This window comes from Gallus gallus, chromosome 17, assembly GCF_016699485.2.
Source record: "Gallus gallus isolate bGalGal1 chromosome 17, bGalGal1.mat.broiler.GRCg7b, whole genome shotgun sequence".
Lineage (NCBI taxonomy): Eukaryota > Metazoa > Chordata > Aves > Galliformes > Phasianidae > Gallus > Gallus gallus.
Genome location: NC_052548.1, coordinates 8,785,721 through 8,811,139, shown reverse-complemented (window position 1 = coordinate 8,811,139; position 25,419 = coordinate 8,785,721). Strand labels below are relative to the sequence as shown.

Genomic DNA, 25,419 nt, shown 5'->3' with positions numbered 1-25,419 from the left:
TGAAGTCAATACCTGGAGTTTTTTAAAACAGAAATGGATAAAGGAAGCACTGTAACGTCAGCACATAAAGTTGGCAGGAGATTGCTCTCTACCAGAAAAGACTGCTTTCATACAATGTCAAGAACTTTTCTCCTCAAATGTGTTTTTTTCAAATCCTAACATTGCAACCAAAATGTATTTGGCTCCACCAGATGACTCAAGAATGAAGGGGCAAAAACAAGTTGTTAATGCTAGACAAAAGTGTAACAATACCTAAATATAGAAAGCTAACATATTTACCTTGAAGAAAAACCCCACACCAGACTTCTGGTCACCCTCGCTAATTATATCCGCAGAGCTATCCTGGTTCTCAAGTTCTCCTTCATCTGGAGCTTTTAAGTCAGATAAATCCACTTCAATGAGATTAGCCTTGCTCCTCAGTGGCTCATCCATTGGGACATTCTCTTTTCCTGAGCCATCAGAAGAATTCAACCCTGTTTCTTTGAAGCTGTTATTCACCTCTTTGCTCATCTCAGAAATGATATTTGCATCTTTCGAGGTGGAGAGAACAAGTGCCCGTTGATTACTCTCATCATGAAGTCTATAGGTATCAAAGAAACACTTTTCTTGAGTACCACTTCCCAGATCAGGACTATTTTCAGAGCCTACTTCTGTTGGTGTCTTCGACAAGCTGTTGGATGGAAATGGCCTTAAATGCGGTAAGCTTTCTAGACTTTGTGTTGGCGTTTTAACACGTGCTGAGTTTTGTTGTCTGTCTTTAGGGACTTTCAAATCAGCTGGTCTGCCTGATCGAGGACTCCTGCCTTGACCAAATCGAGGCGGTTTACGAAGACTGTTCATTCCAGTTGGTGACAGGGGCTCAACAAAATGGATCGATGGTTTTACCTTTTGGTCCTGAGAGTTACTTCTGGTTCCTGGTGATGGCACTGATGGAGATTTCATAAGCAATTCCTGTTGCTGAGAAATCTTTAATATAGCCTGCTGAAGTGTGCTGATTGTTTCATTAAGCTTTTCAATAGAAAGATCACATTCATTAATATCTACTTCTGTAACACTGTCTTCCAGAAGGGCAGCAGAAATAATTTTACTTTTTTCCAATTCATGTATAGCAGCAGAATCTTTCGGTTTATGTTGCTCAACAAAAGCTAAGCTTTCTTGCATTTTTACTTTTGTTACCTCTTGAGAATCATTAATTATGTCTTCTCTTTCCTCCTCCTTCACAAAATACTCTTCAGACTTAGAACCCAAAGAAACTTCATCTAAGTCTTCACCATTGTGCCGAGGGTACTCTTTTGGAAAGTGTTCTGGTTTGAGTGGCTGTGGAACATCGGGAGATTTCCCTTTCTTAACAACATGCAAGAAAGCTGCCTTGCCCAATTTTAGTCGCTGCCTTGCTGATAAGGCTTCCATCTTCTTCTTCTGAGCTTCTATTGCTCTTCGTTTCTCTTCCAACTGCATATGAAGCTGCACCAATTCAGAAGCTAAAAGATTAACATTATCTTTATTTGGTCTGCTGGGGCTTTGCTCCCGCTTCTGTTTCCACGTGGTCAGTGGTGCCGGGCAGCTTTCTGATCCATCTGGTGTGGTCTTTTGTGAACTACTTGTGCTGGACTTAGTTTCATAGCTATTAAGCCTCTGAAGCTTTCGTTCTGCAAAATTGGTCATTCGGACGCTCCCACTAGCCACTGACACACTGCTAACTTGGGAAATGGTACTCAAACATGGGCTGGAACGCCCACTTGCATCATCTTTATCTTCGTGTTCTTTTACCTTCATATCTTCTTGCAGCTTTGCAGATTCTTCTTCACCTATGTATTTAGTGACTATAGGATGGTCGTCTAAGACTACCAAGTCCTGTTCAGTGTCCTCTATGTCTAAGAGATCAGAATCAGAGTCCTGTCTCACCATAGTCCATGTAGTATCTGGAACATGTAAATTGAGACCTTTCACATAACTTACATTGACTTTACTTGCTATGTCATCATCAGATTTAGCAGCATGAAGAAAAAATCCTCCAGTGGGTTGATCCTGAGCAGAAGGATCTAAACTGCTACTAGCCAAAGGTCTGGAGGCTTCTAACCCCGCCTCCACCAGTGCTACTGAGTCTGCAGCACTGGACTCAGTAACTGGACTGAAATCAGAACTAGAAATTGGAGTAAAAGTCCTACTGAGATCATGGTCACCATGACTGCTACTTGTTTTCTTGCGAATCAAAGGCAAGTGTCCCTCATTTAATCTCTTTGTTATAAAACTCCTTTGTTTCCCCTCCCCACATTCATCCTCTTTATTTATTATTTGTTTTTCCTTTGCTGGCTTTAGAACTGCAGGCATTAAAGGCTCCAAGTAGAAACTGTCTGGTTTGCTTTCTGAAGACTCGCTGTTTATTTTTGGAGACCATGCAGTTGCAACTATGCTGGGTACTCTGGCTGCTGCGTTCTGCAATTCCACATCACCACGGTTTGGCCTTTCTTCAGATCTGATTATTGCAATAAGCTCTTCATCTTCATCCTCAATTTCAACATTGTTCAGCAAGCTCTTCCCATTAGTTTTCATTGATGGAGGATGGGGCTGGTTTTTTGGAGTTACATTAACAATGTTTGAAGCAAGACTGTCTTTGCTGATTGATCTAGCCAGACTAATGCTATCACCAGATCCAGGGTCCACATCAGTACTGGCGGAATGATGAAGAGCAAATGGTGTTGGCTGAGACAGAGGCCTAGAAAAGATAAGAACAGCCTTCTGAAGAGAAAGTACAAAAAGTTACAGTTCGCTGAATTAAGGACAATAATACACAAAGCCAACATTTGTTTTCTATTTGAAAAAGGTAAGCTGTAGCAAGAGTGACCACCAACAGTAAGACAGCAACCTCAGATACTTAAATTCTCAACAGTGCCTATTGCAAATTACATTTAAACTATGTTCAACTGCAACACTAAAATGAGACATCTCTGAAAACACTTTATTTTTGTAATTAAAGAAAACAAAGTTAAGCAACTCTCAGTCCTTTTCTAAGGAAGCGATACCATATTACAAGGACGTTTGTCACAGTATGAAGTATCCTTCCATTAAACAGTACTGTAAAACCTCAGAGCACACATTACCTGGGTTTCTTCTCTGGCCATGCAAGAACTGAACCTCGTGGCTGCCCATCAACACGAGTCAGAGAATTAGAACGATGTCGATGGCCTACAAAATTTTTTAAACGGGTAATGTTTTAGAAACAATCTTTAAGCTAGGAATTTCATCACCTTTAATAGCAAGTATAATACATTATTTCACCAAGAGATGGCAGCAGAAAACAAATTTGCTGAAATACTAAAGAAAAGTAAACAAAAGCCTGGTAAAATACACACTGAAAAAATGGCAGTGTATACATAAATATATAAAAACACATGTGCATACACATCTGCAAATATCTGGTTATACACAGACTTGAATTCTACATTTCCAAGCATGGAAGTGCTCAGTTTGCTTTCCTCATCCCTCCCACTCACTCCCCAGCTCCATCTTTTTTGTTTGTTTGTTTTGGTTTAAACAGTCTTCATCACTGCATATTACAAGAGCCCAGGCAGTTGAAATGAAGTTTGGTCAGTACCATTGCTGAGCAAAGAAAATAAATTCTAAGTAATTCTGTATGCGCATAAAACCTAGATTTTCAAGAAGTACCTTTAAGATCAAATTTATTGTCTTTACTTAGCATATGTATTTTTTCATTAATTATTGTATTGACAGTGATTGGTATTGCCTTTTGAAATGTAAATTCAAAGTAGACTTACCAGGGCTGTCTTCGCCCTGTAAAGACTTTTGTTGTTTCTGTCTCAAAGGGAGCAGTGGATGGGAAGGACTAAAGGCAGGGCTTCCTCCTTTGCCACTAATTCAGAAAATCAGAACAGTAAGAATTCATTAATTAAAGAACTTTTTTCTATAACCACAGAAGAAAGTTATACAGCAAAGAAGTTACAGTAGCAATAGTTGCCCCCATCCTCCCTAAAACACACAATCATATCATCAATATTAAGGAACTTAAAGAAAAATTAAGGCTTCCACATGAAACAATAGAAGAGTAAACTACTATCTGAAATCAAATTGTTTTTACGTTTTTAAATAGTCACTTAAAAATGTAGCTTATGTAACAGTACACTTGAGACAAAGTAAAGGCTGAATTAACTTCCTTACAGCCCTCACATTTAGTTCAGCTGAAAAATCTTGTCATTGTCTTCCTTGTACATTGAATCATAGTTAAGTTTTTCATATCAACATTTAAAGAACATGGCCAGCAAAGATCAGATACTTGGACAGTTTTAACATTTCATGCTATCTTCAAAATAGAAATTAGAAGAATTTCTTCTATGACAACGGTGACATTTGGTGTTGAGGCTCACGGGAATTTGCCAAAGATCAAACATAACAGTGCCAAGTATTGCTTTGAACTGCAGAATATTTTACAGATTGAGTGAATTCAAGCTGTGTGCAGAAAATCTGTAGCAAAATCAGAACAGCTAGAAGCAGAATTTCCTATGCGATCCAAACGGAAGCATACAGTAGGAGATTAATCTAAACAACATGAAAACAGACTTACAGGCAGTCAGGTTCTTCAGGGTGCAGGTAGTATCTACTGCAAGCTTCAGAGCCTGCCTGAGCTGAGGGCTGCACATCTGCTGGATTTGTACTTGCAGGACTAGCCATGAAACTTCTCTTAGTTGCGTTGGAGATGGGAACAGGTGGGCGGCTGTTCTTCTGCTGCAACACTGTTTTAACTGTGTACATATTAAAAATTGTGTTAATGTTATAAATAACCATTAAAATAACAAAGCACAAAAGGAAGTTCCAAACAGCAGTACACCATAGTGACAATTTTGTGACATAAAACTGAAATGCAGTAGTAGAAGTAATAACCTGTATTTAAAAAACATATTCTGGTGGCTTTATTGGGAAGGAAGCAGATAACGAGTGGGCTGGAGTAAAACAAAATCTGCTTATTACATTCCAAAACTTCGAACCCAATCCACAACTGGATTTAGGACTAACCTGCCTTCCACTTTTTCCTGCTTTCAAAGCTGCAGCAAGCAGAAAGCATAGGTAGAAAGCAAGCTCCAAAGCAAACAGCAATATGTAACAGTTCTTCATTCTGATGTAAATATTTTGAAATAACCAACTAATATTTATGAAACATATAAGACTTACCATCCTTTATTTCCTGAACATCTCTTGGCTGTACAAAGTCTGGTTTGACATTCTCAAACCACCAGAAGAGTTCCGCAATGAATACCATGATGTTAGGCTAGAAAAGAAAAAAATGCTCCTCACAGTAACAAAATAACTGCTGATGATTTACCTACGTTTTGTTTAGAAGTGTATCCTTCATTATGTTTCTTACCTTTAAAACTAGAGGAGCATACAACATGTCCTCCAGCGTGAGATAGAAGCATTTGTTTAGATATTCATTTGAGAATTCTCTCAAGAGTTGAATATTATAAAGGCTGTCAGCGATTGATGTTACCTCCTTCAAACAAATATCTGGAAAGGTAAGAAAGACAAGTTATGGCACTACCCCAGCGAGTTCAACCTCCATCCACAGCCAACAGAAATACTACGTACAGGAACTTCAGAGTGCTTATAAAGCATCACTTCATATTTAATGGCTAACAGTGCCTCTCTCTACATATTAAATACCAGAGGACAGGAAAAGGAGGGAGTGGAAAAGTGCACACAACTGAGTATCAATTTGGTGTTTGTTTTACAAACCATATATGATTTTCATTGTCACACAAAAAGGTAAAGAGGCTACAAACAATACCCAAGGATAAAGTAAAAAAGCAACTAAAACCAGATTTGTAAATAACACAGGGTTGGCAGTTCAATTGTATACATCTGCCAAACACAACAAGAATTGTGAGCTAACAGTAACATGCGTTTATTTCTTTTTAAGGCTTAATTACAGACCCCCTCCTATTACATCTGCTGCTTTTTCATTTGATAATTCACTTCCAGTTCAACTCTCAAATACTTCAAAATACTTATCTAAGAAACTTTTCTACATACCATCTAGCTTCATTTGCTCTGGACAATAATAGTGTATCACAGCTAACAGAGCAGCACCGTCGCTACCATCCTTCATCAAATCCTCGAGCAAGGGGAAGTAAGGTAATTGCCTGCTTGACAGATGGTCTCTTCGGTAACGCACCTGAAAAAAGAAAACTAGTGTTCATGTGATGCCAAGGAACTCACGAGCTGTAGTTAAGTACTGAAAGCTCTTTATGGTGGATCCTTCATAGCATTCTACTTAGATATCTAAGTCAAAAACAACATATAAGGTTTTACTCTCCTCTCCATAGAAGCCAGCTCAGAAGAATACACTGCTTCCTTTTTAAATATTCTCCTTGTATCTGGAAGCAATTCACGTTGAATTCCTAGCTTCATAGATTCATTTTAACTTAATGCAAACTAATTTAAGTCAAAATCCTTCCACGCAGATGCACAAATGCAGCAGACCCAAAGAAAGAGAAACAGACAACTTACACGTATACATTTAAAGCTCCAGGGAAAAGAAATTAAGATGAACTAGTGATTTCTCATGTGTTACCCACACACAGACTCGCCACCATATCACCAGAGAGCAAAGGTTTCTTGGAGAGGTTCAGAGCATTGTATGCCAGGCAAGCCAGTACACAATAGCAAAGGGAAAAACATGGCTTTTCTCAAAAATGCTCTGCAAGAGGAGGGAGAAGGTCTGAAATCAATGGCACAACTCTTCTTGATTTCACCACAGATCAACATCAAACTTCTACTGGTTACCCCTGGACCCTCACATGATTTGGAGCTTAGTTGATGAGTATCTGAAGAACAAGTCTTGGCAGAGCTTCTAGCAATTTTTGCAAGAAAAGTTTTAGCACTGATGTTTACTAACAATCCATGTGCCGGACTGGAGGGCTATATCCGAGTCCCAGCAGCAAAATGATCCAGCAAGCAAAAAATAATACACCATACAGCTCAACAGAATGATCTTACAGTGATGGAAAAGATTCCTTTTACACCAGTACATTAACACCACTTAACAGCTTCTGAACTCTTTTGATCCATGTGCTGCCATAGCATATTGCTATACAGACAACATCCTGAATAGGCAGAAGAAAGTTTTATTTTATCAGTGGTACCATAAACTTTCCAAGATAACCTGGGCAAGCTCTCTGCACACACACACACGCTCGTGTCAGTTTAGAATGGCACAGGCTGAGAAAAATTGTATTCAAAAGAAAGAAGGTTGCTCATATGCAATTTAATAATAAGAATTTAATAATAAGGAACAGTTCCATTTACTTTGAACAAACATAAATACAGCATGTTAAGTTTCTCTGGCAAAGGTAAGTATTTCTAAAAGCAATGTCTACATGCTATTGCTATTTTCCCAGGTGCAAACGATCTTTTTTCCCCAGCCTGGAGCACTCCACAGATATGTAATGGAATGTGAATCATACTGTACCACACGAGCATATTCCACTGGTTCCAGCATGCAGTGCGATATGGCATGCATCAGATCAGGCTTACACAAAAAGAAATAGCGAGATATAGGATGGTGGTTATTCAAACACGAAACAAATCAAATGCATTAGCAACATCCATTATGCCCTGGAAATGCGGTCATTAAGTCTGATAAAACAAGTGTGCACACTAAGGTGATCTGGTTAGCTTAAAAGGTTCACCGTTTATCCACTTAGTTGAAGTAAACAAATTAAAAGAAACGACAGGAATTTTGTCTTGTATTTTAGTTCCTCCTCTATTTAAAATAGAAACGTATTTCTTTTCCAGTGGGAAAGGAATTTCAATTGAATTTAAACCAACCACAGTCAGTACTGTGTCTGTTTCTTCTACTCTCACTTAGTAGTCTCTAAATACAACGTAAACCTCTGCAGCTCCTTAGCAATGCTATCAAATGTAGGCCCCCAATAGACATGGGACCTTTGAGCACACAGAACACGACAGACAAACTCTAGGTCAGTACTTCATTACGTTGTCACAAGTCATTAAATGAGGCTGGCAGCCAGGGCTCTGGCATCAGCCTGCAGGTCCCTTCTCCCATTCTCTTTACTTCAGGTATTTAAAGTTTTCAGTGCAGTCCATAGATTTGGTTGAAACAAACCCAAGATTATAGAATCATAGAACAGCTTGGGTTGGAAGGGACCTCAAGGATCATGAATTTTCAAGCCCACTGCCACAGGCAGAGCTGTCAACTGCTACTTCAAGTATTAGGAGCAAGAAGGGAGAGATGGAGCTTGGTGTGGAAAGGCAGACTGTGGGGCAGGCGATGGCCAGAGCACGCCTGCCTTCTCCAGCTGCACCACTCTTGGGAACGTGCAACTGAGACAACAGCTCTCATCCTCCCAGGCAGAAAATGAGAAGCACCACATCCAGCAAAGTGGAGGACAAAGGGTATCGAGGCCAAGAGAAACTCAGGAACAAATGAGAACCTCTGCAAGTTCAGATAAAACCAGGAAGCTCAACTAAAAGTAAGCAACATCAATTCCACTATATAAAAAGCCAAAACCTGTATATATTTTTATTTCCATCTTCACGCTTCCCCTAAAATAAAAATATTGTCTTTCCTCCCATTATGCCAGCTTCAGTTTCATTTACCATACAATTGCACTCCTCACAGCAATAGGTCCAAACTGGTTTGTCAAATCTTCTAACCTCATCTCAATGAATAACGGTGTTCTGGGTTGGATTTACCAACCATGGCAATGCAAGAGCACTATACAGAACTAATACAGACATCTACGTATCTTAACAATGGATTCAAAGATTGAGCAACCATTTAAACTGACCAGCTTTTGTATCACCTTAGTGCTGCCATCAATTGCCTATTTACAACAGAAATAGTGAGTGTAACCATTTCAACCACTGTTAAACTTCTAGCTTTTTGCTGCTACTCCATATTCCTCACTCCTGCACTGTGGGAACAATTTTGAAGTGCTGTGAAGTGATTATGCTATATGCTGTACAGTATGCAGAAATCATGTCATGAAAATTAAGCCTGATGACCAGAAAGCTTACACAGAGATTGTTGGATTTCTTAAAGAATGCCTAAGAAGCATTGTAAATGGAAGCAAACAATCCCAAGAAATTTAAAAAGCCATGATTTTGCAGATGACAACTGGCATAAAAGTAAATCACTTACAGGTACTAATTTCCAATACCATTTGGAAGGAGACTGCTCAGGAAGCAAGGAAAGGAATGTAGGAATAGGAAAGGAACATCAGCAATGCAAGTTATAAGCAGTAATACTTAAATGCACTTCAGCAAGAAACACTTTCATATTCAGAGGGTTTGCCGTCGAGAAGTTTAAATTAAAAAAGAGGCCCCAAAGTCAGTAGGTCAAATTGATAACATGGGATCCTTCGGACCAGACATCGACTTGTGAATTGAACAGCTCTCAGGTCCTTCATTATCAAAAGATATGATTTTACATAAAGCACATAAAACCTTTGCCACAACGTGGAAATCAAATAACAGTGCCTTGTTCATACATTATAATTTTATCCCCCTTGCACAGCAATGCCAACTAGAGGAAAGAGCGTAGAGCTTTTCTAAAGGCTTTATTAAGCCATTCGTTGGGAGCACTGATAGCTGGTGTGTGTTCTGTTTGCCAAAAAAAAAAAAAGTCTATTTTACATTCTCCAGCAATGAAAGTGTACTATGTTTTTGCAGCATTAGTGCATTGTGATATATCTTCAAGGGAAAAGGTAGAATAAAGTCACAAACATATAACATACGAATACTAAAAGTATGCTCCCTAGACAGAGCTGCAATAAGCTTCTAAATTGAAATTAGACAATAAATTCATGCAAAATGAATACGCCCCCAAAAGCTTTCAAAATATATATTATATATTTTGTTCTGTGAAAGCCGAGTGAAGTTTACTGAAATTATTAAACTAAAAGAAGTTATTTTAGTCCAACTAAAAGGAAAGTCAAAAGATCCTACAGGGATTGAAAGGAAAGGAAGGGCACCAAGAAACACAAACAAATTGCACGCACAAAATCTCAGGAGTTTTGAGGTCTGGATGCCTCACATTAACCTGACAAAGAAAACATTGAGATGTTTATACCCAAAGCCATTAATCACTAATGCACAGAGTTATGACTGAAGACAAAACTGTTTTACCTTCTGATGTCCTGGACTTTCCATTAATTGCTGTTTTAATTTAATCTCTTTCTCTGTTATCTCTCTCATTTTAAGGTTCACCTAAAAGGGCAAAGCACAGAAAGGATATGAAAATATATCCAAATATACGTTTATCTCAAGTAACAAAAAATAATCTTGCAGAATAAGTAACACAATAATCAAAAGCAGTCCTTTGTCTGAACTGGAAAAGGTGACAGAAAGGTGCAGTTAAAAAGGTGGACAGAATGCATTCACGAGAAGCTTTGTAAAAACTGAATAAGGAACAGACACCTCTCTTGAAGCAAATTTTACCTTGTTAATCCAGAAAACCATTGCATCCTCCAGATCATAGGGCAGTTCTTTTGAGGCACTGAATGTAGAGAAACGCTTGACACTAGCGACCACCTTTTCAATGCTGATCATTTCTACAGTGTAGGCCATCATAAGGGCATCAATCATTGCCATATGAGAACTCTAAAAGAAGAACACAATGAGTACTAAAAACCAAAATCCTTTAGGAAAAAAGTCTCTGTGTGTTCTAAGTGTATTTACAGTGAAAAATTCCCGAGGTTAGTGGCCTAGAAATGAAAACCCCTTCCTTCCATGAACTATTTTAAATAGCGTTAAGTAAAAAGATCATTAGGTGGATTTAATTAAGCTAACCATTTTGATTGGTGCGCAGCCCAGATCAGATTCAGACACAGGTGTGTCATCGCTCTCCATGACGTAAATCCCCTTTCGAGACAGTGCCTGGATCACCGACTGGTGGCCCTGCAGCGCTGCCACCTGGTCGCCCTTGAGGATCAGGCTGCAGACACGGCAGTACAGCTCACTGGACAGCAGCAGCTTGATGACGGGAGGCTTGATGTGCTCCTGCTCATACTGGTCTATGTAGAACGGGTCCTTCAGCTCCTCCGGGACGTTATCTGAAACAAAGGTGTTTCAACAAGTGCATCAGTAAGAGTGCAGTTTGCAGGCAACAGAGCAGAAGGGTTTGTCCTTGCCCTGTGCTTCTCTCCCACCAGCTCTCACCCTCACCAAGACCTGCACATTTGCTGCTAATCAGCAGAGCTACACAGCTGGCAGCAATTCTATCATTTCAAATCATGCACGGCTAGCTGAAGCACTGTCAGTGCTAACAGTTGTAATACTACAGCTCCAGGCCAACTCTACCAGCCCAAAATGGAAGGAAAAGTTCTTGTGAGCAGTATTTCCTTGGTATTATTCTAGGGATGCAAAACAAGTTAAAATTAGATACATGCCAAAATAAGTACTTGTACCCATATTCAGCAATCAGCCTGGAGCCCAGCAGTAAGAACAGGAGTCTCCACACCAGCACTACTTGCCAGCCTCACCTATGTTTTCTTATGAGAAGCCAGACATCGTATCATGCTTGAACACAGGATTTGATCTCATGTCACCCAATCACTGTGAAGATCTCCCCCTGAAGTCACTTCAACTGTTCATTTTAATAAGCACATCTACAGCTGAAAGAATCACTGAGCTGGCAGCGTGTTCACCTTCATTCAGCTCATTTCCAGAATAAACACATTGCCCCATTCAAAAAACTGTAACCCACAGCATCTCTCAGAACTGCAAAATAAGCCACACTATGTATGCTGCAGAGCATACAACGTTCATATGAAGAAGAGAAACTGAGACAGGATCTTATCAAGTACAAGAGCTAAAAGTACATCTCACTTCAATATAAATATGTAGTAAACCAGTGCTGTAATAATATCCCTAACAGCTACTCACACTTCGTCACACAATACTGCCACTATTTTTCAAAATTGAAAGATTTTTGAAGTCTTTGAGAATTAAGAAGATTATTTTTCCTTTACATGGCATTGACTGCTGTGTTACACAGATGTATGCAGTCGGAATGTATGTAATACTGAAGACATTGGGAACAGGAACAATAAAACCTCACTGGCACTGCATCAGCAGTATTGGTTAACAGAGTTGCCCATCTGTTAGTGAACAGATAGCAAATTCAAATATTTCTAATCTACTTAATATTAGTCAACCTGACCTAGAAATCCAAGGCTGCTGAAAGGTAACTCCGTTTAAAAGTCATTTAACATTGAACTACAGCCTCCATTGCTAATGACTGGGGAAAGATCCAACACTCAGCCTTTCCCTACTGCAGCACTCCACTCCACTGCTGTTCAGAAGGACCTGAGCACGCTGCCTTTGTCATGATGCAAAGCCCAGACCACGTCAACCTACAAAGCATGGCAGTGGCACACATATGCACATTGATTTACACACACATATGCATGACCTTCTCTTTTAGGGTTGACCAGATTTCAGTTTGGTGCTGTGTTCAATCAAATTAGCTTAAGGACTCCAAAGTCCAGAATACAGAAAATAAAATGCAGAGTTAATAAAACAAAAAAACACAAAAGCAAAAATTGGCATTTGCACAAATCCAAAAGGACTCCTTCAAGGTCTGATGAGAGCAGTATGCTCTGGTCTACACCAAACTCCCATCTCAAGAACTGCTGCTGAGACCTCTCCCTCAACAACTGCAACTCAACCTTAAGATGACAGTGTTGCTCCCCATTCTGCACCAGCCATGCAATCCCCAGATGTGTCCCAGCTGTCACTGCCATCACTGCTCAACGTGCCAAGGCTCTGCTTGAGCAGAACACCCGTCAGTCCCAGCCCCAGTTTCTACGAGCACCTTTTGCAACACTTTACTTTCACGACCTATAGGAGTACTTGGGTGTGAAGAAACCTACATTCATTAAAACTTGTATTTTTACATATATGTGCCATGGAATCCAGAAAATCAACATGAAAACATCACTTCTGAGCAACCACCAGCCAAGCTACAGCTACAAAAAAAAATCAGCTGGAGTTGAGTTTAACAAAACCCACCAAAGCAAAACAGAAACAGTTAAACCACGTCCATTTCTTCTTTTTGCCTACTTTAAGGTCTTCAATACCATCTTGAATACAAAAGGAAGCCACTTCCACTTCTACTACATGTCACCAAAGAGCCCGCACACACCTCCTGTTTTTCCTACCGTGCTTTCTCAGCAGTTACCCCCAGGAAAACATCAGCATCAACTTCCAGGCACGCTTTGCAGCCGTCAGTTTTTAATGAATGTTTTGTCTTTTGACAGCTTCCAGCTAATGGTGGTTTAACAGCACCTTCAGAACGATGGTACACAAGCAATGATCAGAGCTGTCAGAGGCAAAAGGCATTCGTAAGTGCAGCTTGTCCTCAGTTTCCTATTAGGAATTGCCAGAGATTTACCAGAGCTGGCTGGATGCTGATTCCATGCTCATTTTACACTGTGCTGCTTAGCTGCATGCAGTTGACTCACAGAGCAAAGATGCCCAGTTTTGCTATCTCCAGCACTTATGGAAGCAGAGCAGTATCATGCCTCCCAACTCACATAATCTGAAGTGCTGTCATCCCAGGGAGCCCAGCAGAGAGCTACCTGTACTGCCTGCCTTCCTAAGAAACAAAGGACTCAAAAAATAAACCTGCATAATTTCTCATGAAGCAATGGTTTTTGGTATCGTGTCAATGAATTCTCACCTTTCAAAAAAACCTGCCCGTTCCAAGTATAAATCATTTTGCATACAAAGTAGTTACAGGACGACAAAAATAACTTCACGTGTAACAACAATGAGAACAGCAACAGTTCTGCCCAGGCTCCCCTCCTCATTTTAGGGTAGGGACCATTTCCTCACTATCTCACTGACAAACACTGGCTCAGAGATGATTACCCGATTGCTGTGTTTTTCTTTATCAAATTGTAATCTGAACAAATTTGACTTACCCCTTGAACTGGAGAAGTGGATGCCAGCCAGATCTTATTCTACCTCTGGAAGAGTGAAGAACTGGTTTCACATGGAAAGAGAGCCAAAGCACGGCGGTACACAGAATGGGGCTCATTCAGATTCTGAGTAGGATTTCATTGGTATCAGTATCAGCTCACAGAATTATTTAGTGCTGCTTGGATGTCTGCTAAGCTGCAGAACACAAAGCAGAAGCTACACTTTCTCAGCTTCACTGCAATAAAAACATCTACCATTGGTTCTCATTATCAATCCATACTATGAACTCCAGAAGTCATCTCTAATAGCACTCATGGAAATCTATGCAATGTGGGCACAAAAAAACCCACACTGAAGATGCAGTATTCTGCCAGGGAGAGTGACTGCCCTTCTGTTATCCTATCTTTGGATCAAGCAGAAAGCCATAAGCCTGGACAAAGCAGAAGAAACAAAATAACTATAGAATTTTTCAACCCTGTGAAGTTCACCTAGGTAATTGTGTGTATAAACAGGCCCTGTTAAAGAAACCAAATGTTTAACTACTCGAATGTTTGCCAAACACAACAGCTTTCTTAAAAATATTTTTATTACAGACCTCACTGAGATGAGGGAAGAGGAACTGGGAACACCAGGGTTTGTTTAGTTCAGCCCTGGAAACATTTTCACACTGCTGGTGCCAACTGGTAACTGCAGGCAGCTATTATGGTACTGCAAAACCTTCCTTAGCAGGTGAGCATTAAGGACTTCAAAGACAAGAAAAGCCACAACCCGCCCTTCCTCTACAGTGGATTATAGCACTGCTCGGCCCTCCTGCCTGTATCTGGCCATACACCCCAGGCTCACGTTAGCACTAAGTGTGGCACTTACACAAAGCTCCTCACCCTTATAAGTAAGTTCAGCTTCATTTGAGCAACCTGAATTTTACAAACTGTATTTAAAAAGCAGTGAAGTTTGTTATGGAGAGGGTTGGAAATGACATGTGCTCACAGCAAGCTGCAACACAGAAGAACTCTCATTTAGTCCTTCCCTATCTAAATTTTAACATCAAAACCATTATGATGGGAAACAACTTCTACACATGAATGCAGTCCTAACTCAGCCTGAGAAATGCAAGTTCTGCTGCACTATGCGGAAGCAGCACAGCAAGGACAGCAGTGGTGCAGGAGCACAGCTTGCCAAGCTGCTCTAAGCCTCCTGCACTGCCTTCTGCAAGGCCAGGATGAAGCTCTCAAAGGGATTTAAGCGCCCTATGAACTCAAGTTGCACAGCAACCCGGCAGCACCCTTGCTCCTAGACCTCCTGAGCATTAAGAGCTGCGTTTTCACACTGCTACCAGAGTTCCTTAAAGGGCACGTTTGATTCTAATCAACGTTTGTTGATGAAAAAGACAGCTAATTCCGTTCTAACCCACTTGGATTCCTTCAAACTACTGTCTCAGCCAAACGGACTTCCAGAGCTTCAGATGTGCAGAAGGTTTCCAGATGTTTGTGCACAGACTTTTATGTGGATCTGTGACTGCACACCGGGATCTACTCAGGGAGAGGGATGACAGCAAATGGGGAAACACCTCCTTCACTGCTCCATCCCCTTCTCTCTTCTGCAGTGTGGACAGCGGTTGTACAACCTGCCTCTGGTGTCTGTCTGTGACAAGCAGGCACCAGAGATGGGCAGGAGGAGCCCCGTGCTGTCAGAAACAAACCAGTCAGCTTAACTGCTGTGCAAACAGCAAAAAGGGAGATCTGCAGCAGCAGTTATTTGTGCTGAAGAGAGAGGGGAGCTGCGCTCAGCTGTTTGGTTCCCAAAACTCTTCTCACAGGCAGCAGAGAACAAAGGAACGCAGCGTCCAATGAAACAAACCCCAAACTGGAGCTTCAGCTCCAAATGATGCCAGGTATGGCCTCGCTGATTTGTCCTTGAGAATAACAACAAAGGATGGAGAATTTTTCCACCTAGATGCCAGATTTGATGTAGAAAATTCACATACGCTGCAACAGTAAATAGGGAATTTTAGATTCAGGTAAAATCTACAGTGAAGAATGATTAATACTAATAGTCTACACCAGAATCTAATTCCTGCTCTTGGCCATTCCCACACTTCAGTATAAGCTTAGCTTTACTCAGGTGAAAATGAAATTCAGGATACACAGCAGCATTCGCAAGATTACAGCATAAAATTACATCAACTCATGAATTCAATTTCAAACTGAACATTTCCTAACAATACTCTTTACCCAGCCACCTGAGGGGCGTGCTGAAAGCCCTACCTGATAGGAATTACTTTGGAACATAAGACAGAGCTTTCACATTCGAACAGAGAACCCATCAGCTTGACCAGAACTAAGCCTAGAGGAACAACACAGCTTTCCCCCAAAACACCTTCACAGTGAGATTTTATACTGAAGGAAGTACTTCCTGAGAGCTGCCCAAGACTCACCACACATCCAATATCTTAAAGCAAACCAAAGATGTCCCACCAACACCACAGAGATGACAAGTAACAGGTTCAAATATTACTCAAAATGATAACCATGTAGAAAGCCTCCTTAAGCTCATCTCTCTATGAATTAAAGAGGCTTATAAATTTCTAAGTATTTTGCAATGCTATTCTCAAAGGAACGGTTACCACATGACGACTGCTGGAGCCTTTTCAAAATCAAACTGCATTTCCACAGGCCACAGTCCTGAAAAGACATGCAAAAGCCTTACACACTGAAGCTAACCAAGGATATACAACCCCAGAAATGCCGCCAACAACATCTCTTAACATTCATGGCGTTTACCTCTTGTTAACACACAACCTGAACAAGCTGAAACACAAGTGGGAAACTGGCAAGGGATGCTACAGCATTCTCCATGCTGGAGACCACAGTGCTGTGCCTGCAGAAGGTGGGGTTCCTCTCTGACCTTTTTAGCCAATGGAAAGCCAAGCAGTGATTCCATGCAGGCCCACGCTGTGAGGTGCACACAGACCTGTGGCAGCCAGCTGAGCCCAGAGCTACAGACAGCCCTGCACCCCACAGCCCCAGATGACACTATCAAGGCACGAGAGACCCTAAAGCAGTCACCAGACCCACACCAGTCAGACCTTAGCCAGAGCTGGCTTCCTTTTGAAACAAAGTCATAACAGAAATAGTGTGTTTTCAGGGTTGGAGGATTTCTTTTACTTCTGACTACCAAAAAACCTTCAGGAAACATAACAAACAGTTCCAGCAACTGAAAAATATTTACACGAAGAAACATCCGCTTATCTCTCTCGTGTTACCAACAGTTCCTCATCACTCTCCTAAGATTCCCACATTTTTCAACTTGATCTATGTATTTTTTCTCTCCTGTTGCCTGTAACAAAATTTACGGACGAAGCGTTATAAAAATCCCAGTTTTCCTTCTATTTCCCTCACAACCATCACTGTGATGAGACCAGGCACAGAGCTGACAATATTAAAAGAAAAACAACTTATGAAATATTTCCACGAGGATAATTTTTTGCTGCAGGAACGGACTCTTTTCTTCAGCCTTGTCACAAAGTAAGCTAGCACTAATCCATTAAGCACATTATGAGTTTGGCGAATTAGACTGAGATTAACAGGGCTACCTCATTTTCCAAAACAAGATTTTGTACATGTTTTAGTGTATGTTTTCTCTTGCTTAAACAAAAACAAGGACTCTGGTGCATCTTTTCGTAATGAAGCTACTCGAGCTCAAGAAGCATCCTGTGCAATAGTTCTGAATGGACAGGTAAATCTACCTCAAAACAAAAGAGTGATTCTAACAGATGTCAGGAAAACACTGTACAAATGCCTCTGCTGTACAACAACCTTCATTTGTCCACGTTGGGCTGTGTTGGCTCATGACAACATCTGGGAAAGGAGGACTCCTCCATCACGCACATTGTGCTGTCTGACGTCACACCACACCGCCAAACTCTGTTCATGCAACATGGCTTTGACGTAAAATAATTTTACTGATCACAAATGGATTGTTTTGCAGTTCACTTTAAAACCAATGACACGATCCAACCAAACAAAACATACCCAGAACGGCAGCGTACTCTGAGCTGGGGATGCCAACAGAGCATACAAAGAGCATCAAGGCCCCAGCATCTCTTGGCCAAGACAACAGGATGAGGGAGCACACTGGGGCCTCGGGCCTGCAGGTGCTGGCAGTGTGGTTGACTGAAGTGCGAGTTCACACCTCTGAGATGTGCATCCTTTATAACAATAACCCGCGAGCATTCACTGCTCCGTTTGCTGGTTCCCAGCAGCTCACATAGGTAGCTCCATTGTTCTGCTGAAGGTACCGGGATGCGCATCATAAATATTCCAACAGAACAGACCATGTATCACCGACATCTAAGACAAAGGCGATTTCTGCTGAATTTAACCACTCCTGGAAGGGGAGTGGAGCTGCCAAACGCAGAACAAAACCCGGCGTGCCTCCCCGCGGCCGCCACCTCACCTATTCCATAGGCTTTAGCGCAGATCCATTGTAGATTAGCAGCTATTTTCGCTCTGGCTGAATCATAGAGCTCCAAAGGGACGATCTCCACCGCGCTATCACCCAGGGCATCCATCTTCCTTCTGCCGCTCTCTCCACCCGCACCAACGTCAACATCCACCATCTAGGAGCAAAACAAAAGGCAGCGGCCCCGTCACACCGCCCTCTCCCCCGGGCCGGGCCGGGCCGCGCCCCCCGACCCCAGCCGAGCATCCCTCCCTGCCTGCGGCCTCACCCCCCGCGGGGCAGCACCTGCGGCCCCCGGCCCCGCCGCGCCCGCCCGCAGCAGCACAGCGCCCGCACGCCCATGCTCGGCCCTCCGCGCGGGGCGAGGAGGAGGAGGAGAGGGAGGGGGAGGAGGAGGAGGAAGGCAGCAGCAGCGGCGCCCCCTCCCCTCAGTGGGAGAAGGAGGAGGGAGCGGGGCGCAGCCCACCGCCCCCCCCGCCGCGGCCTGCAGGCCCCGCGCCGCCTCACCTTGCCGCTACCGCCGCCTCATCCCCGCGCCGCGGCCGGCGGAGCCCCGCGTCCTCCGGAGCGGAGGGAGACGGGAGGCCGCGCTGCACGGGCCGCGACCAGGCGGTGCGGGCCGGGAAAGCACCGGGAGGGGGAGAAGGGGAGAGGAGGAGGAGGAGGAGGAGGAGGAGGAGGAGGGAGAGGAGGAGGAGGGAGGCAGCCGCCGCTGCCGGGCCGGGGCTGGCAACGCTCGGGATCGCGCGCGCGCGCATGCGCCCGCCTCGGTGCGCGCTCCCGCCGTCCGCCTCCCGCCCGGGCGCGGCGGCGCGCTCGGCGAGAAGAAAGGCGGGGTTCGCTCCCGGCTGGCACTGCGCAGGCGCCGCAATGAGGGCTCGGCCGCCCGCGGGCCTCGCTAGGCAACCGTTGCCATGGCGACGGGGAGCGCGGCCCTGCGGGGTCCGCGGCCTGAGCGCGGCGAGGCCCGGGGGAGCGGGAAGGCCTCAGGGCTGCTGCAGGGCCCCGAGGCGTCGCCCCTCACGAGGGACAGAGCTCCACCGCTCTGCTGCTGCCCCAGGCCTGACCGTGAGACTACACAGCAGGTGCTGTGTGGCACGGCTGTGAGCCCAGCAGTACCGGGCCTCTGTGAAGGCGTCAAGGAAGGTGATGGAGGCCTGTGCCGCTTCCCACCGTCTGCACAGCGGATGTGTGGGGAAGGCCTGTCCCCATCCCGCGGCGCTGGAGGAGCCCAGGCTGAGGGATCCACATTGGCAGGCACAGAGATAGGAGCGGGGCTTTGCAGTGACACGGCCTGCAGGAGTGCAGTGCTCACCCCGTGACCAACATGGCTGGTTTCCTTCGGGCCTCCCTTATTGCACAGAGAAGCATATCGATGCCAAGGAATTTCCATCTCTCTGTTGTGAATCATTAACCGGGAAATCCTCCAGGTACGCTCTAACTGCTGCAGCAGCGCGGTCAGATGTTTGCTTTGTCCTGTGAAGGATGCACCTCTCCCTCACCAGCCAACCCCACAGACAGCGCATGGGAACCATTCATGTTTGATCACCAGCAATGCTTCTCTTCAGGTTATTAGGAACAACATCCCCCAGGGCTCGATCTGCTGCTATCTGCTCCTGATCAAAGGATGACAGAGGTGGTTTCTAGGCAGAAGACTGGCTTACGCATCCTGTGCGTTCTATAGCAAATAATCACCCAGTTTGTGTCATGATAAACAGCAAGAAATGTCTGACAGGTAGAAAACAGTGGTTTTTTTTTTCTTTCTGGGTGTAGGTAAAACCATCACAACCATCACAGAGCCCTTCTCCTGGGTGCCCTGCAGACACTGCTGCCCACCAGCCACCATCCGAAAGCTCGCAGATAGCTGCTGGAAGCAGCAAGCTCACCCTGCGTGGTGATCCTGCAGATTAACTGACCTCACGAGGTTCATTATTGGCAGCGGGGCTCAGCTGAAAGGTGAAGTTACATGATTAAGAGGTTTGAGTCTCTAATGCACACTCTGGATCGATGAATTATCTTAATAGCTATCTTGTGAAAATGTGATGATAAGCTTGGCCACACAGTGATAGCAGACTGACCTTTTCCTACCTAACTTTTTGTTATGAATCTCATACATTGTTTTTTACTATGTGTGTGGAAGACACACATTTCAAATTCTTGATTAACTTGGATCAGTCTCAAGATTCAGCATTCATTTCCCTGTATCTTTTCGAAGTGCAAGGCAACCTGTTTGATGTCATCAGGAAATATGACCTACTGTCCAAAGGTTATCCCAGCCTACTTAATTGCAAGATTGTATGCAATTAAAGTGAATGACCCTTGCAAACAACTTGCTAGTTGTTTTATAATCTCTGAAGAGTTTGGTTCTCAATACAGTTTTTAAACCAGGTTGTCAATTTATGACGTTACCATTATAACAAGCTGCTCTTGTTTTCAGATTAAGTATTAAGGCCCAATCCAAATCCCCTTAAACTCAAGAAGAATGTTTTCATTTATGTAGTGGATTGGGCTGCAGAAACAGAACGGCCCTTTGACTCAGCAGGTGACCTGTATGTGAGGGTGAAGGTGCATACTGGGAGAAAGCTGCCCTACTTTTTCCTCTGATATATTTTTGCTATAGATAAAGAATGGATCTAGTTGTTAAACCAGTCAGAAACACTTAAAAACAAATTATGTTTTAAGAGAGTGGCAGATGCTCCTGCAAAACAAGTATTACTAAGATACCTGAAACTCTGAATTTAAAAAAAAAAGTGGAAACATTTGGGTCAAGAAAATGAACACTGTGGGAAAAAAGCATGAAGGGAAGTCTCGGGGTAAGGAAAATGCCATCTTTTTACAGGCTACAGCTGAGCTTAAAACCCTGACTTTATTAGTACCTTTCTACACCTTTCCTTTATAAAGTGCTATCCTTTGGATTTGCATTTATGTATCACTGCCTTCCAGAGATGAGAAATGAGCTGTGACTTCTTCCTTCATGGTAATACCTTGTGTAACTGTGCTACTTTAGGGCATTTGTGTGTCCTTCAGCAAAAGCTGAATTTGACATTTGGGGAAACTTTGTAGTTTAAGTAGTTTGGCCAGAACTCCTGGAGATAAAAGGCCTGCACTTAAAATGGGAGGATCCCCAGTAGATTGCTAAATAGGTTTGCTTTTTCCAAGCAAAAATAAATGACTCCCCAGTTCAATGGCAGCAAATTCATCTTTAATTTGCACACTACTTGTTTCTTTCTTGTACTCCATATAAAAGATTCTTTAAGGCTTCTGGAAAATGTTAACACGTTGCTTTTCTATATGAAATAATTTTCCTATTAGAGCATTCTCCTGGATCCCTTAACCATTCAGAGTGGGTGTACATGTGAACTGACAAATACTGAGCAGCCTGTCTTCCAGCAGGGCTCTGAGATTAATTAGTGGGAGGTAATACCTTTGACAAATTACCATATTCAAGCACAACACCTATTACATGTAACAAAGCTAAATCCGTGTGCTTGTTTTCTGCCTTACTGGAAGGATGCCTAGGATTTCAGTTTCTTTTATCATGTTTCATTTATCAATATGAGAGATAAAAACACAGAATATCAGTCCCTTGTCATCCCAAGGACATCAGATTATATTGTAAAAAATAAATATGTACAGTTTGTAGAAATAGAAACATGCTGTGTACTGGGATCATGTAGGTTAGGGATACTTCCTGGGTATAGACTCAAGAGCTGACCCATCGGTGGCACTAATTAGCAGTAGCACCTTCTAGTTAGAAAGGCCAACAGTGAATTGGAATTCTCCGTCAGTGCTGCAAAAAGCACCTTCAGATGAAGGAAAGAGTGCATCTGCAGGAGCCTGCATGGAGATCCTATGCTTCACTGTCTCCCTGTAGCTATTTATGGAGGGGAAAACACAGCGTAATGCCTTTACCAGACAGATAATGCCTCGAGTGTTAAACCAGGGCAAAAAGAACCACAACCTGGGAATTTCAATACGCTGGGAAGCTTGTTTGTATCATCCACAGCTCAACTCCTGCTCAGTTTACTTTCCTCTGTTAGGACTCAGCACACTTTCCAAAGGTCAGTAATTTCCCATATTTCACTTCCTTCTTTTCCCCAGGAAAAGCACACTTAGTAGCAGAAGAGAGAGACTTTCCCTACACCAGCTCCTTAAAAATTGCCCACAGTCAAGCCAGGGTTACCATACCCCAAGTATCAACACCATAAAGCTTGGCTTGCTGCAGGTAGTGCAGCCACTGAGTAAACAGGGAGAAACCACATTAGTCTGGTTTATGCAGTGCACTCTCTTCCCTCCAGCTGGTTTATAACCCACAGCCTGCAGGGACCCGGCTGCCAGTGTGCTTGTTAGCATTGCTGTGGAGCACTCACCATCCATCCAGCCACAGCACAGGAGTGGGTGGCTCTGCTGGAAGAGCTTCACCTCTCTCTTGCCTTTTGCTTGGCTCTTACATGTACTCCCAGGAGCAGCAAGAGAAGAAGGCTGAAGAAATCAACTCTCACGTCCCAACACACATCACAAAGGTGTTCTGTTTTGTGGTTTAAGAAAGTTGTCTTACTCTGCATTCGCTAAATAAAGAAAGATGTGGTCAAAAAGACATCTCAACTGTCCCATGAATGAATGAAGCCAGGATAATGTAACCTGAGGATGAAATGAGGGAATGGGCAGAAGCGTATTCAGCTGCTGCTCTAACAGTTTCAAAATGCCTTTTTCTCCCCGGTGCAAAATAGATCCCCATGACAGTGCATCACGTATCCAACCTCTAGAAGAGGGAGCTGAGCATTATTCTTAGCAAAAGAGGAGTCACTTCAGCGTAATTACCAATGACACAGGAACACTTTCTATGGCATAATGCAGTTATTGGTAATTACTTATATTCAGTTCTGTAATCATAAAGAATGTGCAACGCAACAGTCGTGTGCACTGGGCAACCACATGCAATGTGTAATATTTTTCATGTAAATAAGGAAAACCAATTAATTCCAGACCACAGTACTGTATTCCATTCATTCAGCTTTTGAAGGTAACACGTATGGAGTTGAGCTGTTATGATGATGGGGTGCACTGCCTATTCAGCTATTTTTCCTGGATGCAGCTCCCAGTTTACCAGGCTTGCAGAGCTCCTTCCTCACCTGGCAGCCCTGTTCTTCCCTCTGCTCCTGTCTCTAGACATGCCAAAACAAACCTGAACTGCCTCCCGCCCTTGGGTCCCTGCCAGCTTGCACATGTTGCACTTTAATGCTCTTAAGTCTGTAGCTAGAGAAATATGTTAATGTGAAAATTAGTCAGAGCAATTGAAACATCTCAATCCTGCTTATCCAGGCCCTATTTACAGCAAGAACTTTATGACCATAAAACTCCAACCTGAGCAGAAAGTAAAGCCACGGTAGCACCTGTGAGCACTGTCAGCATGGCACACAGCAGCTGAGCAGTGGGGCAGCACTCCCCAGCAGGGATGAGATGCCCAGAGACGTACAGTGCGTCCCCTCACTGCGGGGCTCGCAGGGTTGTCAGCACGCCCTCAGATGCCCCAAGCAAGGCAGCACCTTTAGTCACGTACAAAGGATTTGGCACATGCCAGGGGTTATAGACACAAACTTCCTAACGGCACGGCTCTGAACAGACGGGGATGGGTTGAAGTAGGATGCTGCTGTTCCCACTATGCCTGACCAATGCCACTGACACACTCCCCATGCAGACCCCAACCCTGTGCCTCTGCACTCTGCACTGGCTCCCTTTGCTCCTGGGGCCAGCTGAGAGCACTGCTGGGAATTGGGGTCACGAACCCATGGGGCTGCCAGGAGCACATCGAGGAGGTCACACTGCAGAGGACAACCTCAGGTGATGTCCCTAAGGCGTCCTTCCCATCCTGCTGGGAGACAGTCACTGTAGGACCCCGTCAATGCCCTACAGCCAGCAAAACCCCCCCGGCAGCGCTGACTTACCGCTGGCATCCGCCGGCATCCTGTCAGCCTCAGTGGTGGCAGAGGGCCCTGGACAGCAGCTCGCAGTGTGGCAGCCCATGGCAGGGTGGAGGGCTCAGTGCCGGGGGGGAGCTTGGCTGCCTCTGCTCCCCAGGCAGGGCAGCAGCATCCCCACGTTCCCCAGCATCACTGCATCACCATGGCAACACAGGATGACTCATCAGGTACCAGTGACATCAGAGGAGGGGACCAGGGTTGGATGATCCCAGTTTGGTTTTGCTCATTAAATCTGGAACGCTTTGTCCAAGGAGAGCGTTCCAATTCAGGCCAGCCAGAGGAGCAGTGCATCAGCCATGCTGCTGGTCCCAGCGTGCACCTACCTGCAAGAGTGGTAGCTGGAGCCTCTTATTTTACAGCCTTCATGTATTTTCTTGTAGTGACTTAAACAAGCACCAGATGAAATGACTTTAAAACCTGGGGTGCTGGGGGATACCCTGTTGCTGGCACCCGTATCTCCAGTACCACTGCACCCTGCAGCGGCCCTGCTGCAGACCAGGTTGCGTTGGGGGCAGCAGGACAGGACCAGTCACAGCCCTGATGCTTCATAGAGCAGAGCTATTTCTGAAAAGCAATAAATTAAAGCACTTTCTCGCTTTGTGCTTGAGTGCAGTGCTCAGTGCCAAGATGTCCCCACTGAGCACTGACCCATCACAGTGAGCGGGCGTCTGCAGCTCCACAGCACCTGACACACTAAGAGGAGCCCTGAAGAGGCCTTGTTTGGAAGCTGCTGATAAACAGTGAGAAGAGTCACCCCTGCACAGATGTAAGCTTGTTTAGGCATCACCACCACCAAACTCCCCACATCTGGACACTTTTTTGGAGCATTTTGGCAGTCTCTGCACTCTGCAGGGATTCATTATGCAATACAGCACCAATGCTTTGTTATCTCTCCCTTACAGCCTTCATAAGATCTACCCTGATAGGACACAAAGAAATATTTCTAGTGAGAACAAAGTCCTGCGTGAGCCCTACTCGCTGACTGACCCTGGCAATGGCACAGCCCTGTGAGCTATCA

The 25,419-nt window shown here is 43.8% G+C and overlaps 1 protein-coding gene and 1 long non-coding RNA gene across 4 annotated transcripts in view; one reads left to right on the top strand and one right to left on the bottom strand.

The window, feature by feature from the left end:
* CAMSAP1 (calmodulin regulated spectrin associated protein 1) overlaps nucleotides 1-24,543 on the bottom strand; it is a 28,804-nt gene extending 4,261 nt beyond the window's left edge. Inside the window, exons 1-13 of one of the 3 annotated variants that reach the window (XM_004945989.5) lie at nucleotides 24,366-24,543; nucleotides 18,415-18,577; nucleotides 10,825-11,087; nucleotides 10,474-10,635; nucleotides 10,162-10,242; nucleotides 9,176-9,208; nucleotides 6,043-6,184; nucleotides 5,378-5,517; nucleotides 5,185-5,281; nucleotides 4,580-4,757; nucleotides 3,777-3,871; nucleotides 3,102-3,186; nucleotides 280-2,716 (exon numbers count right to left, since the gene is read on the bottom strand). In XM_004945989.5, the coding sequence (XP_004946046.4) occupies nucleotides 280-2,716; nucleotides 3,102-3,186; nucleotides 3,777-3,871; nucleotides 4,580-4,757; nucleotides 5,185-5,281; nucleotides 5,378-5,517; nucleotides 6,043-6,184; nucleotides 9,176-9,208; nucleotides 10,162-10,242; nucleotides 10,474-10,635; nucleotides 10,825-11,087; nucleotides 18,415-18,577; nucleotides 24,366-24,374 (3,885 nt within the window). In that variant the 5' untranslated portion in view covers nucleotides 24,375-24,543. Of the gene's footprint in view, nucleotides 1-279; nucleotides 2,717-3,101; nucleotides 3,187-3,776; nucleotides 3,872-4,579; nucleotides 4,758-5,184; nucleotides 5,282-5,377; nucleotides 5,518-6,042; nucleotides 6,185-9,175; nucleotides 9,209-10,161; nucleotides 10,243-10,473; nucleotides 10,636-10,824; nucleotides 11,088-18,414; nucleotides 18,578-18,927; nucleotides 19,213-24,365 lie in introns of those variants that run through there. The other 2 variants (XM_040649115.2, XM_415410.8) reach the window with 2 other exon arrangements.
* LOC107052225 lies at nucleotides 19,350-20,807 on the top strand. The gene is made up of 3 exons (XR_005840307.2): nucleotides 19,350-19,850; nucleotides 19,989-20,091; nucleotides 20,194-20,807. It is a non-coding gene; the product is annotated as an uncharacterized LOC107052225 (long non-coding RNA).
* Nucleotides 24,544-25,419: the final 876 nt, after the last annotated feature.